At 40.0% G+C, this 14628-nt stretch overlaps 1 protein-coding gene across 3 annotated transcripts in view; it reads right to left on the bottom strand.

Moving 5' to 3' along the window:
• Window positions 1-14628, bottom strand: part of COL14A1 (collagen type XIV alpha 1 chain) — a 241791-nt gene that overhangs the window by 38593 nt on the left and 188570 nt on the right. For all 3 annotated transcript variants that reach the window (XM_063669039.1, XM_054497822.2, XM_054497821.2), the window contains exon 40: window positions 14475-14528. In XM_063669039.1, coding sequence (XP_063525109.1) covers window positions 14475-14528 — 54 coding nt within the window. The remainder of the gene's footprint in view (window positions 1-14474; window positions 14529-14628) is intronic.

The raw sequence follows: 14628 nt of genomic DNA, 5'->3' as shown, positions 1-14628 counted from the left end.
TGCCGTCATTTAAGACGTCACTTTCCTCCTCCTTTGCCTTCTGCCGTGATTGTCAGGTCTCCCCAGCCATGTGAAACTATAAGCCAATTAAACCTCTTTCCTTTATAAATTACCCAGTCTCGGGTATGTCTTTATTAGCAGTGCGAGAATAATAATACACAGGGGTAGGATGAGTGTGGAGGAGAAACACGGGTCAGCAAGGCCCTTTGCCACACTCTCAACCTCAGAATGCCAGCAAGTCAGAAACCAGATAAGGCAGGGGATGCATGGGCTCACCAATATTTGTGGCTTTCCTTTCCTCCCTAGGCACATTGCTTAGCTGTTTTGCACCCTCTTTGCAATTATGCTGGAGCCACATGGCTGAGTTCTGGCCAATGAAAAGGGGCCAGTTTCAGGGGGCTAGTATGAGTTTTTAGCTCATAAAAATTTCCAGTGGGTGATTTTACACTTTATTTTCTCACTCTGGAGCAACCTTAAAGGCCAAATGTTGAAGATGAGAGTGTTCCAAGATGGAAAGACCCTGAGTTCCTAAATGACTGTGTGGAGCAGAGACTCCTTACCCCCACTCCTCCACCCACCCTTGCTGACAGCTCTGGATTGTGAACAAGCAATGAATGAACTTTCATTCTATTTCATTTTATTGCATTAAACCACTGAGATTTTAGGGTTGTTTATTATAATTGCTGTCCAATCCTGATATATGTTAGTATTTTTATTTTTACTACTACTTATATTCTTTCACTTCAGTCAAAAATGTTAGTATTGATAAACCCTGATACAGATTACTTTACACACACATACACAGGTCCTTAGACCTGCTAACTAAACAATACAAATTAGTGCTGATATAAGTTGAAATAAACTATTTTATTTTTTTGAGACAGTCTTGCTCTGTCACCCAGGCTGGAGTGCAGTGGCACAATCACGACTCACTGCAGTCTTGACCTCCTGGATGCAAGCGATCCACCCACCTCAGCCTCCCACGTGGCTGGGACTATAGGCATGTGCTACTATGCCTGGCTAATTTTTGTATGTTTTGTAGAGATGGGGTTTTGTCACATTGCTCAGGGTGGTCTCGGACTCCTAGGCTCGAGTCATCTGCTGCACGCCTTAACTCCCCAAAGTGCTGGTACTAAAGGCATGAGCATTGCGCCCAGCCAATAAATTATGTTAAATGGAGTTTAAATGTAGCCTGTCCAAGAAGAAGTGCAAACAGCAATCAGAGTGTGCGATGGATGAACAGGATATTAGAACTCATCCATTCTAACTCCTTCATATTACTAGTGAGAAAACCTGGGGCCAAGAGAGAGTTGAAAGAAAACCTAACCCATTTTTTTAAAATAAGTTTATAAGTTTATAATAATATATTCTTATTTCTGAGATGAAGTTCTTAGAAAAATGGACTCTGGGCACATATTCACTAACTTAAGGAGACATTTCCAAAAAGGCATCTTTTGCTTCCTGCTTTAAAACTCTTCCAGCACTGGATAGGGAGTGAACATGCACCTATGTGTGAGCCCACAGAGGACCCGTGGCCAACACAAACCACCCAGCAACCAAAACTGCAGCGTTACTGTGGAGTCCTCCCCAAGTCTCTGCCAGGCTGTGTCCAGAGGGGAAACATTCCAAAAACAAGTGAGGGGAATCTTTTTCACAGAAGGAGGCAAGCTGCAGAAAAGAAACAGCAGAAAATTGCATTGTTCCAAGGAAGAACAGCAGGAAATAACACATTTATCCCCTCTCCCAATCATGTGAGAAGGAGTCTAAAAAACAACAGTCTGTCAGTGCTCTCATCTGTGACCCTGGAAAGATACTCTTGTGAAGAGGTTTGAATTCACTTGATTTATGGACATCACGTACATATCATCTGGAAGGATGAAATGTTGCTCCTACATATGAGCTTAATTTGGTGAAAGGGCTAGTGCTTCAGCGTGATCAAATCAAAAGTGGAGGCTGCAGCTGGGTGTGGTGGCACACACCTGTAATCCCAGCACGTTGGGAGGCTGAGGCAAAAGGATCGCTTGAGCCCAGGAGTTCAAGACTAGCCTGGACAACATAGAGACACCCCTATCTCTACCAAAAAAAAAAAAAAATTAAAATAAAAAAAAATAGCTCTGCATGGTGGCTTGCGCCTGTAGTCCCAGCTACTCTGGAGGATTGCTTGAGCCAGGAAGGTTGAAACTTCAGTGAGCTGTGATCACACCACTGCACTCCAGTCTGGGTGATAGAGTGAGACCCTGTCTCAAAAAAACAAATAAAGCAGAGACTGGATAAGATGTTTGTTTGCTTTAAGTTCTACCTAAACAATATCCTCAAAAGTTGGAATTTCTTCTTTCTCTTCTTCTTTTGAGGGCAGAAAATTATGTTTTATTCATTGCTACATTCCTAAAACTTTCTTAACACATTACTGACACAAAATAGGTACTGCACGTGGCCAGGTGCAGTGGCTCATGCCTGTAACCCCAGCACTTTGGGAGGGCTGAGGCAGGCAGATGACCTGAGGTCAGGAGTTTGAGACCAGCCTGGCCAACATGGTGAAACCCTGTCTCTACTAAAAATACAAAACTAAGCCAGGCATGGTGGCTCATGCCTGTAATCCCAGCTACTTGGGAGGCTGAGGCACGAGAATCACTTGAACCTGGGAGGTGGAGGTTGCAGTGAGCCAAGATTGCACCATTGTACTCCAGTGGGTGACAAAGCAAGACTCCATCTCAAAAAAAAAAGGTACTGCACTAATAAATACTTAATTTGAGTAAGATTGAGGCTCCTGCTGTACTTATCTTATTGAAGAAATAAGCATGAATCACAGGTAGAATGAGTCTGGAAATGTACAGGGTGAGGGGAATGCTGGTGTCATTCTCCTTGCTCTTGAACCCTCTGCAAGCAAGTCGAAAAGACATCAGGAGTCATCCTACTCTCAGAAGCTGAAATTTCATTTTAGTAAAACCTTAGGGTTAGGATCCTAGAAGCAGATCCAGATCCTTGTGTAGCTGACTTATTGCAGGATTGTTCTTGGAAGAAACCTGTAAGGTAGTGAAGGAAGTGGGGTAGGGACAGGGAAGAGGTTAGGTAGAGTAGTGAGTTATCTAAACTTCTGCCTGATCCCATGGGGAGCTCTAGAGTGTGAATTACACATCAGAGTTGACTCACAGTAAGAGTCTATGAACCAAATCAGTTAGTCATTGACTGAGGGCCAAGATAACATTTCCAAGGGCAATTATCTGGAGAAGGGGACAATTATGAGTTGTTAGCAGTCAGCAGCTGGTGATGTAGTTCACCTGCCAAGTAAAGGGGGTCCAATCAGGGCACCAACAGCATCCACTACAATGCATTTTATTCTGGCACTTTTTTCATGGACTGCCATGAACAACTAAACACTTTTAGACATAATGGTTCAAGAACAAAGAACAAATTTGTTCAAGAACAAAGGTGGGTTTTTGTTTTTGTTTCTGTTTTTTGAGATAGAGTCTCACTCACTCTGTCGCTCAGGCTGGAGTGCAGTGGCACAATCTCGGCTCACGGCAACCTCCGCCTCCCAGGCTCAAGAAATTCTCCTGCCTCAGCCTCCTGAGTCGCTGGGATTACAGACATGCACCACCACACCCGGCTAATTTTTGTATTTTTTGTAGAGACAGGATTTCGCATGTTGGCCAGGCTGGTCTCAAACTCCTGACCTCAAGTAATCCACCTGCCTCGGCCTCCCAAAGTGCTGGGATTACAGGCATGAACCACTGCACCCAACCAAGAACAAAGGTGTTTTTAAGTCTACTGTGAGTTATCTGCTTGCTTTATCTCAAATTAAGATTTTCTTATTATAAATTGTGATAACTAAAAGGATATTAGCCTTAACACCATTTCAAAAACACAAAGCCATTTTTTCTAAAATTTCTTCATAACCCTAGAAAATTAAAGATCTTCACATTTTCCATCTCATAAAATAGTTTTGTTTTTAAACTCTTAAATGACACCAGTAAATTTGCCTTTGAAAGATTTTTTATTTGCAAGCCTTGCATTTGTCATATTACCCAGAAATACCTGTACAGGTACTACATGCTGGGGATTCTGCTAGGCTCTAGGTAGACAATGATGAACAAGACAGTCACTCTTCTAAGAGTTTACAGTTTTGAGGATAGTCAAACAATGAAAAGAAACCAACAGTATGCTATGCTGAGAGACTATAGAGTTCCAATGGGAACATCTAGGAAGAGCACCTAACCCAGGCTTGGGGACACAGAGACACTTTCACAGAAGACGTAGAATTTAAGTGAAGTAATCAGAATGGTTGGGTCCATGGCATGAGTCTCCCTATTCACACACCACTGCATGTTACAGCTCTCACTGAGCAAGCCAGTCAGCTCTTAAAAAGGCAGGGTTCAGGCCCTTCTTCTCACATCTTCATTTCAGGGTGAGCAGCAGTAGCAGAAGCTTTTTATGTAAAAGCAATAAACTTGGTGAAAAGAAAAATTTTGCAAAATATCTGCGTTTTGCAGGGTAAATTAATGGGCAAATTCTAGCTTTGTCATTCAGCTTAACTATAATCAAAGCTCATTGAATGGTCTTCAACTATTAACAGCTGAAAAAGTACTTGCATGTCCCAAAACCTTTTTATATCTATACATTTTCCATTTTATACCAGGGAGCTAATCTAAGATGTGTGTTTAGAGATTAAACATCCTCATATAAAGCAGAACACGTGGCCAGGTGTGGTGGCTCATGCCTGTAATCCTAGCACTTTGGGGGGCCGAGGAGGGTGGATCACTGGAGGTCAGGGGTTCGGGATCAGCCTGACCAACATGGCGAAACCCCATCTCTACTAAAAATACAAAAACTAGCCAGGCGTGGTAGCTTAACGCCTGTAAGCCCAGATACTCAAGTGGCTGAGGCAGGAGAATTGCTTGAACCCAGGAGGTGGAGGTTGTAGTGAGCCGAGATCGTACCACTGCACTCCAGCCTGGGCAACAGAGTGAGACTCTGTCTCAAAAACAAACAAACAAACAAACAAACAGCAGAACACTTAATTAAGCGTGTACAATGAATATTAGGAAATAGAAGGTTAAATGATAAGCATAATATGTGAATTCACTTAGGCTGACTTTTTTAAAAAATGCATGAAATTAGTCACCCACAGACAGGGATTTCTTTTAAATAACATGAATAGCTCTAGGCATTTTTCCTTTTTAATATTCCTACCTCAAAATATTAATATGCACCCATAGTCCACATTAAAAATAATTCTTGCTATAAAAACTTGAAAGGATTTTTATAATTTGTTTTTAAAAACATTTGCCTATGAGCAACTTATTAAGTTATGGTTGGCTATGATTTATCAGCAAAAGTATACCTAACTCACAATTTGCTTTCAAAGTCACTAATATTTGAATAAACACTAAATGTAACCATGGCTGAAATTGGCAAACTATATTGTTATACAGACATTTAATTAAATATTTCTTAATTTCCATTTTTGCGGTTTTCTTTTCCATACTGTAGACCAAATATATGTGTCTTTTTCAAGTTTCTAAACATTTTTTGGTAGGCTCTTTAAAAGTTTATAGTTTCTAGGTGCTGTGCCTATGGTCTCTAAAAAAACCGATCTGCCCACAAATAGTGTTGCAACTGAAAATCAAGTCAGAAAGGAGAATATTTGTTTCTGTAGCCAGCAGAAATACTGCTTAGAACTAGTGACTCAATTATACTACTCTTCATTCATATCTTCTTTGAAGCTGACAATAGTTGGTCATGATACTAACCTTAAGATTCTGGCCAATTGTTAAGGTCATTCAACTGACGCTACACTCTTGGGTACAGTGGGGTCTGTAAGCAGCTGGCAACAGATGAATTTGTTGAAAGGGGCCAGGCTCAAGCAGTCAGGGTTAGAGAAATGCTTAAAGAAACCCCCATTGCACCATTTCAACCCCGTGGCATGGCTCTGGACTTCTGTAAGCAGACTAATGTGGCAGCCAGCCATAAGAAATAAGGCTGCTTCTTGCAGCAAAGGATTAAGACCAACCACCAGATTAAGAGGCCAAGCAACTAGAAGCCACACACTCTGCAAACACTGTCCCAGGCTAGAGATCTGGGATCAATCCTTGCATTGGGTTACATGGGGGAATTTTCAGTAACACAAATATGCACACATACACATTAAAAATGTATATGTATATATGCACAGATAAACATATACATCTATTTATATATATTATATATACATACACTATTTTTATTTCATTTACTTATTCATTTATTTTTAAACTTTTTTTTTTAGGTTTGGGGTACATGTGCTGGTTTGTTATACAGGTAAATTGCATGTCACAGGGGTACTGTGACATGCAATAAAAAATACAGATTATTTTGCTACCCAGGTAATAAGCATAGTACCCAATTAGTAGTTTTTTGATCCTCATCCTCCTCTCTCCCTCCAGCCTCAAGTAGGTCCCAGTGTCCATTTTTCCCTTCTTTGTGTCCACATGTACTCAACGTTTAGCTCCCACTTATAAGAGAATATGTGGTATTTGGTTTTCTATTCCTGTGTTAGTTTCCTCAGGATAATGGCCTCCAGCTCCATCCATGTTGCTTAAAAGGACATTATCTCATTCTTATAGCCAAGGCAATCCTAAGCAAAAAGAACAAAGCTGGAGGCATCACACTTCATGACTTCAAACTGTATTACAGAGGTACGATAACCAAAGGAACATGGTACGGGTACAAGAACAGACACATAGACCAATGGAGCAGAAGAGAGAACGCAGAAATAAGACCACACACCAACAACTATCTGACCTTTGAGAAACCTGACAAAAACAAGCAATGGGGAAATGAGTCCCTATTCAATAAATGGCTCTGGGTTAACTGGCTAGCCATATGCAGAAGATTGAAACTGGACTCCTTCCTTATACCATATACAAATATTAACTCAAGATGGATTAAAAATTTAAATGTAAAACCCAAAACTATAAAAACCCTGGAAGACAATCTAGGCAATACCATTCAGGACATAGGAACGGGCAAAGATTTCATGACAAAGATGCCAAAAGCAATTGCAACAAAAGCAAAAATTGACAAATAGGCTCTAATTATACTAAAGAACTTCTGTACAGCAAAAGAAACTATCAACAGACTAAACAGACAACCTACAGAATGGGAGAAAATTTTTGCAAACTATGCATCTGACAAAGGCCTAATATCCAGCATCTCTAAGGGACTTAAACAAACTTGCAAGAAAAAAAACAACTCCATTAAAAAGTAGGCAAAGGATATGAATAGACATTTCTCAAAAGAAGGCATACATGCAGCCAACAAACATATGAAAAAAAAGCTCAACATCACTGATCATTAAAGAAATGCAAATTAAAATCACAATGAGATGTGATCTCACACCAGTCAGAATGCCTATTATTAAAAAGTTAAAAACAAAACTAAACAAAAAGACAGATGCTGCCGAAGTTGTGGAGAAAAAGGAACGCTTTTACACTATTGGGCGTGTAGACTAGTTCAACCATTGTGGAAGACAGTGTGGCAATTCCTCAAAGACCTAAAGACAGAATTACCATTCAACCTCACAATCCCACTACTGGGCATATGCCCAAAGGAATATAAACTGTTCTATTATAAAGACAAATGCATGTGTGGGTTCATTGCAGCACTATTCACAATAGCAAAGACATGGAATCAACCTAAATGCCCATCAATGATAGACTGGATAAAGAAAATGTAGTACATATACACCATAGAATACTATGCAGCCATAAAAAAGAACAAGACCATGTCCTTTGCAAGGACATGGCGGATAGAACTGAAGGCCATTATCCATAGCAAACTTATGCAGGAACAGAAAAATCAGATTCTGCATGTTCTCACTTACAAGTGGGAGCTAAATGATGAGAACACACAGACACGTAAAAGGAAATAACCCACACTGGGGCCTATCAGTGGGTGAAGGATGGGAGGAGGGAGAGAATCAGGAAAAATAATTACTGTATACTAGGCTTAATAGCTTAATACCTGGGTGATGAAATAACCTGTACAACCAACCCTCATGTCACATGTTTACCTATGTAACAAACCTGCATATCTTGCATATGTACCACATATACTATTTTATTTTTATTTTAAGTTCCAGAGTGCATGTGCAGGATGTGCAGGTTTGTTACATAGGTAAATGTGGGCCATGGTGGTTTGCTGCACCTATCAACCTGTCTCCGAGGTATCAATCCCAGCATGCATTAGCTATTTTTCCTAATGCTCTCCTTCCCCAACCACAACCCCCAACAGGCCCCAGTGTGTGTTGTTCCCCTCCCTGTGTCCATGTTATCTCATTGTTCAGTTCCCACTTATAAGTGAGAACATGCAGTCCACATACACTATTTTTAATATATACATATTCATTTATAATTTAAATGTGTATATATATAAATACAAACATATGTACATTTTTAGTAACCTGCAGTGATGACTTTGGTGAATTAAAAAAAATATATATACCAGCAATAGTCTATCAAAGAAATCACTTTGACATCGGTAGGTCTCACACAATATACTATCTAGTAATTCCAAAACCTAGCTGGTCATCAGAATCATTAAGCTTTTAAAAACTATACATTCCTAGATCATGCCTAAGACCTTTTGTATCCAAAGCTCTGAGATTGAAGTCCAGTAATCTGTATATTAAAACACAAAACAACAACCTGATGACTTAAGTTAGGAAACTGTTGGTTTACCAATATAAAATGCAAGTCCCGAGGCTGAAGGACAGCGTTAGAACCAGGGTGCAAAGCAGATGTTGCTATTTGTACTATGCCTGTGACCCAGAAAAAGACAATTTCAGAAGTATCTTTTTTTTTTTTTTTTTTCCTAAGACGGAGTCTTGTTCTGTCGCCCAGGCTGGAGTGCAGTGGTGCGATCTTGGCTCACTGCAATCTCCACATCCTTGGTTCAAGTGATTCTTCTGCCTCAGCCACCTGAGTAGCTGGGATTACAGGCTCGTGCCACCATGCCGAGCTATTTTTTTTTTTTTTGTATTTTTAGTAGGGACGGGGTATCACCATGTTGGCCAGGCTTGTCTTGAATGCCTGACCTTGTGATCCACCCGCCTCGGCCTCCCAAAGTGCTGGGATTATAGGCGTGAGCCACCGCACCTGGCCCAGAAATCTCTTTAGAGTCAGTAAAAACAGGAAACTAATATGTCTTAGTAGCTGTTCTCTTCTCAGATGTGCCCAGGTGTGCCACTCTCCAGGTAAAGGTGTAAAGTGATCTAGAAACCATATTTTTATGGGTGAAGTATCAGTATCTACTTCGTCAAGAAAGTAACCCACACTGGGTTCCTATTGCCCCAAAATGCTGGGCGAAACATCTTCCATGTTGAAGTCCTGCTTATGAAATATCTCTTTTGAGAAAGATTTTCTCACAGTAACAAAATCCTGTGGTGATCTTTACTAATATAATTTTGTGGAAAGAAAGAGTGAAGTGTAGGAGCCAGGCAGATGGATTAAAATCCTGGCTCTAACACTTACTAGCTGTGTGGCATTGTTTCTTCAGTTTTCTGAGCTTTAGATTCTGTCTGTAAAATGGGGATAACAATGACTAGCATTCATAGTTATTCTGAGGACTAGAGAACATCATAATTGCAAAGCATCTGCACATATTCAATAAGTAATGATAGTGGTTGCTGCTATTTTTATCAAATAATCTGTTCAGTCTCAATTGCATATACCATCATCACTGTGGCTGATTGTGCAAAGGCTTTCTTGGGATTTTATAAAACCCATCTAGAGCCACAAAAAAGAAAACCAAATTATTCCCTCCACTAGTTTTGTGATGGTATTTACACATCCTCTTCAGAAGGACGAAGATGCTCAAGGGAATAATTATCATGAATCTTAGTATTTTACAAAATATTCCTTAGATAAATATTTCATCACTGCTTAACATTTATGATAAAAATTAAATCCAGATATTTGACTCACGTTCAATTTCTCAAGTGCATTTCAAGTCTAACTCACTTTTGATGAAATGGGATATTCATCACAAATATGTCCTTTGTAGACATAAAACCTGCATAATCTAGAAGCATGCTTCCAGTGTCCTTGTGAGGTGAAATCCAAGAAAAAAAAATTTTAACTTGCTTTTAAAAAAAGAATTTTTGTATTTCTTTAGTCATCTAAGGCACCTTGAAATGTCAAGTACAAGCCTTATAAAATGTTATAAATGTCCGGACTTGTTAAGTTTACCTTGAAAATAGTGAATACTAATATTAGCTAAAATCACATTTTTATAGAGAAATGCTTTATATTAATTAATCTCTATGACAATTCTCTGAAGTCAAATATTATTTTTTCCACTTTACCGCTGAGGAAAGTGAGGGCTTGCAAACATGAAGTAATCCATGTCTTGCCTGTTCTTCCTAGTTTTCCTGAGGACCACCCTGATGTCTAGGGTGGGGACTGAGAAAGCCACCATATATTAGAGGAGCTCAAAGATCACAGGATAGGTCCTGAGGTCACAGATACGAAGAAAAGAAGAGGAAGGAGATGAGAGCAGTGACAAGATTTACAGTGCAAATGAAAGATGAGACGAAAATGCTTTCTGTTGGAATGACCTGGAATGAAAACTGAATGCCTCAATACATTTGGCTATGAAATATGAACTTGCACTATTGCTTTTTAAAGTGTGGTCCTGTACTCTACTGACTGCCTAGCAAGAGGCTGCAACTTGTTCAATGAAGAAATTCAGTTTTTACCGGACTTGCTTATGGCCTCAGGCCCAGAGTTGAATAAGAGCTACCTCTGAGTCAAAGATTCCCCTTGGGAAAAGCCAGAATAAGCTACAAACATTAGAAGAAAAGATGTTTCATCTTCTCCTTTTTATTATTTGTTACGATCTCACTCCTTCTAGGCTAAATTCAAGGGTACTATTGGCTTCAGCTTCAGGAAAGGGGTGCTAACCTTTCCCTAAGCTTTCAGTCAAGGTGATGGCACCTGGTTTGCGCTTTAAGTTTGTGGCTGTCGATAAGAGAAGACAAAGATTTGGCCAGGTGTTGTGGCTCATGCTTGTAATCCCTTTGGGAGGCTGAGGCAGGAGAATCGCTTGAAGCTAGGTGTTTGAGACCATCTTGGGCAACATAGCAAGATCCCCATCTCTACCAAAAAAAATAAATAAATAAAATTTAAAAATTAGCCAGACATGGTGGTGCAAACCTGCAGTCCCAGCTGCTTGGTAAGCTGAGGTGGGAGGATCACTTGAGCTCAGGAGTTTGAGGCTGCAGTGAGTCGTGATTGCACCACTGCACTCCAGCCTGGGCCACAGAGGGAGACCTTATCTCTAAAAATTAAAATTAAAATAAGTAAATAAACAAGAGAAGGCAAAGATATAAAAGGAAGAAAAATGAGCAGTAAGAAATAGCCCACCACTCCTACTGCACACCACACTCATGTACTCCTTACACTGTCCAAGGAGCTAAAAGCGCTGATTGAACATCATTGAAAATGTTTGTTGCAGCTTCTCCTTTCCCTAGAGTAGGCTTTACTCACACAGGACTGGGGAAATAAAGGCACAGTAACATTAAGTGACTTCAGTGCTCAGAGTGGAGGAAAATAAAAAGCTTTGCCTTCCTGATTTTTTGGACAGTGGAGCCTGACTGGGGAGTTTTCTGGAAGTGTCTTCTCAGTCATTTCAGCAGTAAGTCTCATCCTGCATTTGCTCTCCTTCTATGCCACAGTTGTTATTGTTGTTGTAATTATTTTTTTTCCCCAAATGCAGCTTTGCCTTTTAGAATGGCCTGAGGTGGAGCAGGAATAATTGCAAGGTGTTTGTGCTCACTCCATAAACAGCACCTCCTCTCCCACTGCTGAACCAGGGAGAGCTGGCCCTCCAATGCAGCATGTCTTCTGGGGTGCTTTGTGTCTAAGGTCTGTCTCCCACCATGAAAATTGTCCTGGGCCTCCTACCTTACAATCCTGCCCAGTAATTAATATCTAACTGTGTTAGAACTTTACTAACCTTAAGCCCTCAGATCAGTTGACTGAACAGATCAGAGCCACCTAAATAGCCGTTTTTAATCCATCCTTCGTTTCTTCTTTCCTTCTCTACTGTCTCTGAGAAGACAGTCTTTCTGGCCCCAGGGAACAGCCATGCTCTTATCCCTTCCTTCCATCTCCTCTAGGCACACAGTCCACAAACTGTCTCCCTCTGCCATTGAAGTTCTCTCTTCTTCTGGATTCTTCTCTGTAGGCAGTAATGAACAACTCTTTCCAGGCTGAGTACACAGCATATTATATGTGCTCAATTAAGACATGGCTGATTGATTAAAAATATGTGGTCCTTCCCTCAAGCAAGGCAGCCATGTTACACAATTTCAGGGGCACCATTATGTTTTATTCTGTGTGAATGGCGTCTGCTTGTGTTGCACATTGAAATGATATTGCCTTCAAATATCTCTTCTAAAAGAATCATCACAGGATTCATACGATCTTTTCTTTAAACGTGGCCCTATAAAGAATGAGTATCCTCGGAAATCTAGTTTGGAAAAGCAAGCCCACTTCCATCTAATATGTTTTCAAATTAGAATCAGACATACTCTAAAAGTTTAACTTCCAGAATGGAAGAGAAAGGAAAATAAAATCCAATTATAGGTATCTTATCACTTTATTACAGCTCTAAGCCTTTTAATCCTATAGAGGAACACACGTTTGGAGGGATAGCAAAATATTTATAAAAAGTCTGTGTTGGTATATTGGTGTTAAAAGAAAGAATTCCAAAACCAAATGACTCAAACACTAACTAATCCAACATGTTTGATTAGTGAGTTCTTTGCCAAAATTGGACTTCATGCACAGATAAATCAAATAAACTCACCGAACTAAATCTTTAGAATTGCCATTTTCAGAACTTCAGGAATCACGAAGGAATCCAGGTGTGTAACCACACAGGATCTTAGCCTATGCCCTTTGCCAAAATATATAAATATTTCTAGACGCTCCTTCCACATGTACAAGAACGATACATAAATCTAACTGTTACAGAATGCCTTCTTTAGATACATGCACCTAAACATATTTCACAGACTGAGTAATTCCATTTGATGAACAGAGACTACATTGAGATTTTACACAAACAACAGTTTGGTGTTAAAAAAAAAGGGGGGGGGAGTAGAAGGGTTACACATCTACATTCTACAGAAAAAACAAGAACAATTGCATTATTCTTGAACAGTATAGCTACCCTGAGCTAAAAGCAAACCTTGTTTGAGTAGAGAAGTGAGTGCTCAAGTCAATTGTTTGCTAACCTAGTAAGTTCGACCAAAAACACCAGGTGTGTTGTCCTTCATTGGATTGAATCTAAGTGGTCGACACTCTTTATAATCCAGTCTTGAGAGAAACTGTGGGGCTGCTCACATGTCTAAATCGGTGACAGTTTAAGGAAGACCAGCCTCTGTGTCCTTTGCTGAAAATTTAATGACTCCCTATTGCCTTCAAGTTAAAGTTCAAAATCCTTAGTTGGAAAAAATAGATGATTTAAGTGAATCTGTGCTTACCTCTCTAATTTCATCTCTTAACAATCTCCCCATACCTAAGTATGTGTGCACATGCATTCAACACACACACACAATTACTCTAATCTCCTGCCATACTAAACGATGTACGATATTGGAAATGCCCCACCTTCCCTTGCCTCTACCTCTTTGTATATGCTGTACCCTCTGCTTGCAATAGCTTTCCTTTCCTTGTTCACCTGGCTGACTTCTATCTTTCAATCAAGACTCGGCCTAGATGGTACTTCCTCTGAGAAGTCTTCTTCCAGCCTCCAAGCCTAGCTTGGTTATTCATTCTTTGAGTTCTCACAGGGCTCTGCTCCCATGATAGCATGTAATAAAAGTTTCTTATTTAGTTATATTTCTTCCCAATAAACTATAAACTCTTTGAGAACAAGAACCTCAAACTTGGTTCAGTAAAACCTTATTGACTAAACAAATACCAGATGTTAGTGTATCCCCTTCCTGAACATCTTTATACTTTATTGTACTGCTGTCCACTTGAACAGATGAAAAGAACCAATAATTGAACTATATTAAATAAATGGAGATTGCCATGTAAGCCATACTACAGAAAGCCATTCTATTTAAATTTTAATTCATATGATTTTTTATTTCCTTTACATTTATGCCTCAAGGATTTGAAAGAACTGGAGAAACCTACTAAACCAATGCACACAATAAACTGTATTCAGGTTATGGGAGCACTCGGAAAGGGATGTGCTAATTTGGGAAGGTTTGATGAAAGTTCCTAGGGTTCGACAAAGTAATGAACATAGAAGATGTCAGTGAAGGGAAATAGATGCAGGATAGGTGGAATATACATAAACAGGAGAAAACAAAAGCAAAAACTGGCTTGACTCCCTTACATAGAAGCCTGTCAGCAATAAGAGTGACCTGGTGAAAAGGTCACTACTTTGCTAAAAACCAACCTTGGGCAAGACCTTACCCTCTGGCCTGGTGAGCCATCACGTCCTGGTGAACCAACGCCTCCTGGGATACCCTATGTAGAACAGGGACGAAAAAGAGTCAGGTTCACAGGAATGAGTCATCCGCTCACGCAGCTTCCCTGAAATAGATGAAGGCCTCCAAACAAACCTAAG

The sequence above is a fragment of the Pongo pygmaeus genome, chromosome 7 (genome assembly GCF_028885625.2).
Source record: "Pongo pygmaeus isolate AG05252 chromosome 7, NHGRI_mPonPyg2-v2.0_pri, whole genome shotgun sequence".
Classification (NCBI taxonomy): Eukaryota; Metazoa; Chordata; class Mammalia; order Primates; family Hominidae; genus Pongo; species Pongo pygmaeus.
Note: the sequence above shows the minus strand (reverse complement) of the source record. Positions and strands in the feature narration are given on the sequence as shown.